We start from the raw sequence: 5,312 nt of genomic DNA on the forward strand, positions 1-5,312 counted from the left end.
ATGTGGGCGTGCAGAGGGTAGAACCTGAGGAGGGACCTTGTGCTCAAACTCTGAGGTGAAGCTGTGATCTATGAAGGGAAGGTGCGCAGAAACGTGCGTACGCACTGTTTTATAAATCTGAATTTTTTTTTTGGCGTACGCCATTTCCGCCTTTTGGCCGTACGTTCACTTTTAGTATGGTTTCCACGCARTCCTTATAAATGAGACCCCTGGTACCTGTGGTATCAATATTTCAGTATCGTTCTGACATTAATCACTAATGTTTGTCTTATCAAATGGAGCCTCTCTGGATGGAGGACATTTACTTCCTAGTCCTTTTTTAACTACCTTTAAAGAAGCTGGTGGCTCATCCCAGGTTACATTATATCAGCTAAAGAGAAGCGTGTTGTGTCGTATTGAGAGAAGCAAGGAAACAAATGACAACATACTGCATGCTTTCCTAATTCAGTGCAGCCCAGCTCTAAATGCAAATCGTTACTGTATTTCTGCTCAGGTGATGGCATGAAGTGGTTAAATGAGAAACCTCTCATGTTCACTAACTGGGAGAGCGGTGACCCGTCGGACCTCATGCCCACAGAAACATGTGTGGCTCTGCACAGTGACACAGGAAAGTGGGAAAATGTGAGCTGCACAGACGACGTGGAGAACGGTGTAGTCTGTGAAACACTTCAGGGTGAGGAGTCCTTATTTTGTAAATGAAACATTGTTTATTATTATTCTGGATTTGTTTTAGGTATATTTAAAGATGTCCTGATTGCTTTCTCACAATGCATTCTGTGATTTTTTTTTTTTTTTTTTGCAGAAACAAAACAAGCCAAACAGAGTAAGTCAACCCTTTGAGCTCTTTGTTGTTGTTTCTTTGAGCGTTCCCTCCTGTGTCTTTTGTGGAACTAGTCAGGACCCTCCTTGCATTGTGTCTGGTTCTCCACAGAGCCCAGCATGCTGATCTCTGCCCTGGTCATCCTCAGCGTGGTGGCTATCGTAGGAGTCTCTGCCGTCATTTGGTTTTTGCACCAGAAGCACAATTTTGGCTCCACCATCTTCACAGCATTCGAGTACCACCCTCCGTTCCGAGTCCTGGAAACAGACCAGTCCTGCCTGGTGGAGGCTGAGGACACAGACAACGTGCCATAGGAGAACTTTCTCTTTCTTTTTGCTCGATGGGGACACGCCAGACCATGCTCTCTGGCTGGGTGGTTTATGCAAAGACAAGTCGACTCGTGATAATATACATAACAATAATATAATAATAATAATAATATAGTCTGATTGGGAGAAAATGATACCAAACCTACTGACACTAACACAGCTCATTACTGCTTTTTAAATAATGTGTTAATGAAACTCTTTCAGATTAGTGCTTTTTCATCATTGAGCACTAAGTATATTTTTTCCATTTTGCAAAGGGTTAGACATTTTACAGAAGAACTATGCGTTTGTGWTTGAGCCAGTAAAACATGTTACAGGACTTAAACTAATTTAGCACTGAATTCCCATAAAATTCAAGAACTAAACAAAATGAGAGAGGAGCAGAAATCAAAATGGCTTGATTTCTTTCTTTTTTGTTGCRTTTTTAAATAGTGTTTAGCTTAAAGTTAAAATTCCACAATCTGCACTTGGCTACAGCATGAATGAAGCAACTAAGTTTAATGCATGTAAATGATGTGAAGCTGCATTACGGATTAAAGCCATTTTCCAGGTGAAACATATTTGKAATGAAAACGTTCAAATCAAAATGGAAGAGATGTCTTGACCTGTTCCTTCCAGGGTCACACAGGGGTTTCTACTAAACATTTCTCAGTTTGAACATAGACTTTAAGGASGGGGTTCTCAGAGCAGACTGGACTTTTAGGTATTTCTTGATCAATAGGAAATCTTTAAAAATGCTAACAGTGCTATATTTCCAAGGCGTTGGAGTAGTTTGTGCTGAATGCTCTTTATCATCTGAACATGCAGCCTTTTTTCTGTGTGACCATAAAGCTTATGTTATAGGAAGTCAGTGTTCACCGTTTGACATTTTAGGTCAACTTGTTCTGTTTTAAAATGTAATTTGTGTTTTTGCTGCTTTATTCAACACTTAATGTAACATTTCAGGAAACTTTTCTAATTTTTAAATTCTAAAATCAGCATTTTGTTGTTGTTAATATCTTGTTTGCATGATTGGATTTTCCACACTAATTTTTAAAGGTAAGAAAGTAAATGATGAGTAAAGTTACATTATTTCAGCACAAATTTGACACAATTTGCTGTTGTATGAATTCAAATAAAATGTTTCTTTTATTCCAATGTTTGGAATATTGACTATCTTTTGAAATTTGCAAATAAGACGTAAGCTGTGCGTGCCAGCACATAAATATGGCATAAAAAGTCTGGAAGGAAACTAATTGGATGTGAAAACATCACGAGGCTGAAGAGTTACTCTCTTCAGAAGGCCTGTGGCTCTGTTGACGTCTCTGTGGGAGCCCAGATGAAACAAGTCAGCAGGATATATTTTTTAATGCTTTCAAGCACATCTAATTTTAGACTYCCAAGATGTCATCTGAAAAATTATTTTCAAATCTAGGCTGCAGATGCTTCTTTATGTATATTTGATGATTTTAACATTCTTTGTGGCTTAAAAGTAAGCATGGCCTGACGTTTAATTATTGCATTATTGTAGAGCTCAATCGTCTATTTTAATTATTTTTTGTACCATGTCTATTACAGTTCAGTGTAATGTCCTTTTCTCTGAAAACATGCAAGGTAATTTCAAAGTTTGTCCACTAGATGGGACACTTAAACACTGTTCATCCTTTTTAATGGGGGAGAAGGATTATTTAAACTTTTTTATATTTGCGTGTTTTACTTATTTTTCCTGCTCCAACACACCTGATTGAATAATTTGATTACTTCAAGTGGGTTAATCATTCATTCATTCATTCAAATCAGGTGTGTTGGAGCAGAGAAACCTCTAAAGCAGGGATAATGGTCCTGGAGGAATTAGACTTCATGTAACCACTTCCAGTAGGGGAAAAGATGTATTCAGTTCACTTTTTACATTGAAACATTTTTTTTCCTGTCACATTTTTTGTCATCTTGTATAAGTAATAAATTTATTGTCACAGAGGAATGGTTTGTCTCCTCATGTAAACCACAATGGTATATTTTAACTCAAATAGCAGCAAATACATTTATTCAAACATCTGCCACACCACTGCTTGGAACAGGAGGACATTGACACAAACTCAGGAGTCATTAAAATGACTGAAATATAAAAATGTATATAGAGGATGAAAAATGGTCTTTTGTTGGTTTATCAGGTGAGAGTCAAATGAATTTAACCCAAGGTTTGAGTCACTTGTGAGGAAACTCTGCTGCCCCAAAGTCTGTCTGATATCAAAACCAAACTTAATTCTCTCATTTTAGCAGTTTGGCTTTGATTTGGAGGTAACTGTGTTATTTTAAACAAATGTGCTTTTTTGATTCAAGTTATGTAGTTTTTCTTTACTCTTAAAATGCCTGATTTCCTTACACATTGGTTTTTTTTTTCAGTTTAAATTGTACATTTTAAAGTAAATGCACATGTAACTGACATGTCATGAAACATGCTAATTAAATAATGTCGCCTTCAGCATAAAACTGGCAAACAGGCTCAGAAAACAGAAAATTACCAAGTTACTAGACAGTAAAATCCAATTATCTCAATGTAGATGTATAGGAAAAAAAATAAAATGAACTTTTACTTTCATGACAAATCTTTTAAGCATTTTGCCAGAACTCATTTGTGGTTTTTTTGTGTACAAATAAATATAGAAGACATGTTTCTCATAGGCATGTCCCAGAAATCTAAATTTCCCCCTATTTGCTTATTCCAAAACACACGCCAATTAACCAAGAAAAACAAGTGTGACTGACTGCTCTCTGACCAGTTATTTTACAAACTGTGCATATCTTGACATCTGCACAACCAGGTTAACCTAATTTTAAAGTTTGCATGTCTAAAATTAATGAGCAGAACTCATTTGTGTTTCCAAACTGAATGTACTGCTTTTATGTATTTTTTTGTGTGGCTTGATGTACACTAATTCTACCTGAGTACAGGAGTAYATGGATTTAGAACAGTTAGTTTAGGTCTGTTACACTCAGGATTAAATGTTACAAATAACACAAGTGTGTGTTGCATACTGTGGCTACAAATGAAGAGATGACGCCATGTCATTTTCTAAATCAATGGCATCATCAGGCTTGGTGTTGAAAGGATCAGAGCAGTGTGTGTGTGTGCTAAAGGCCAAAACACAAAGAGCATTGTGGGTCCATCTCCTGGGCCTTTAGGGGAATCCTTCACAAATATGCACACATCCTAATTTATTTTTCAAGTGTTTCTATAGTGACGATCTTTGCTGTGTCTCCGGCCTCATTATACTTTCTAATCATGATGCTTTGAGAGAGAAAAAAAAACCTTTTTAAAGGGGACAGACCRTTTGCTGTTCCCCCAACATCTTCCTCACACTGTGGCAACAAATAACCCAGGAAGGCTGGCGTTTTGATGTGACCTGCTCTGATCTGTGCATCTTTTTTTTTCTTGACAAATAAAAAACCCAGGCCATCTCACAGCCTGAAAGAGACAAATTCATCAAACTATTGCTGTCTCCCTCACAAATTGCTCATCCAGCCATGCACACGTTAAACTCGGCGGATCCTGACTGTGACAGGAGATAAATCGATGAGTGTAAGGGACAGAAAATAAACATGTTGAGAAATAAATCAATATCATTCAACTGTTTGATTGGCATTTATTGTAAAACAGCTTAAAACAAAACATCACTTCTAAAGGAATATGCTACAAAGTTACTTTGTGTTTGTTATCATTTAAGGTACTTTTCAGAAAAGCCTTTTCATGACGATGATGAAAGGCTTTTCTTGTTTCTCATGCCTGCCTGAGTTATACAGCTCTCATTTAACACTTCCTTTTATCAACAAAAAGTGTCATTTTGTGATATGTTTCCTGTTTTGTGAATTGATGATTGCATTCTGCTTCGTGCAGTCATATTTGTTACAGTTTCTTCTGATTTCTGATCTTTTATTTTCCTTGTTGTTGATGTTTTATGGTGTAAAGCTGATCTGACGTCCCTGCCTCATCGAATCCTCCAACCCCTGCACCTGCACGGCTTTTGTGTTTGGATTCAACTCTGCCTGTAAATAAAATGGGCATGTATGTGCATTTAATTGAATTACTTCTGTTTTTTTTAAATAAAATAACTAATCCTTTCAACAACAGGTTACTGGTGATGTTTACATAAAAGCTTTGACAGCTTCTGCAAATAAAAAATATT

General features: G+C 36.8%; 1 protein-coding gene across 1 annotated transcript in view; it reads left to right on the forward strand.

Annotated features, from left to right (window-relative positions):
- The window catches only part of cd302 (CD302 molecule), a 12,879-nt gene extending 9,770 nt beyond the window's left edge, over window positions 1-3,109 (forward strand). The window contains exons 4-6 of the mRNA XM_014016681.1: window positions 494-673; window positions 803-823; window positions 932-3,109. Coding sequence (XP_013872135.1) covers window positions 494-673; window positions 803-823; window positions 932-1,134 — 404 coding nt within the window. The 3' untranslated portion in view covers window positions 1,135-3,109. The remainder of the gene's footprint in view (window positions 1-493; window positions 674-802; window positions 824-931) is intronic.
- The last annotated feature ends 2,203 nt before the right edge of the window (window positions 3,110-5,312 follow it).

The sequence above is a fragment of the Austrofundulus limnaeus genome, unplaced genomic scaffold (genome assembly GCF_001266775.1).
Source record: "Austrofundulus limnaeus strain Quisiro unplaced genomic scaffold, Austrofundulus_limnaeus-1.0 Scaffold152, whole genome shotgun sequence".
Classification (NCBI taxonomy): Eukaryota; Metazoa; Chordata; class Actinopteri; order Cyprinodontiformes; family Rivulidae; genus Austrofundulus; species Austrofundulus limnaeus.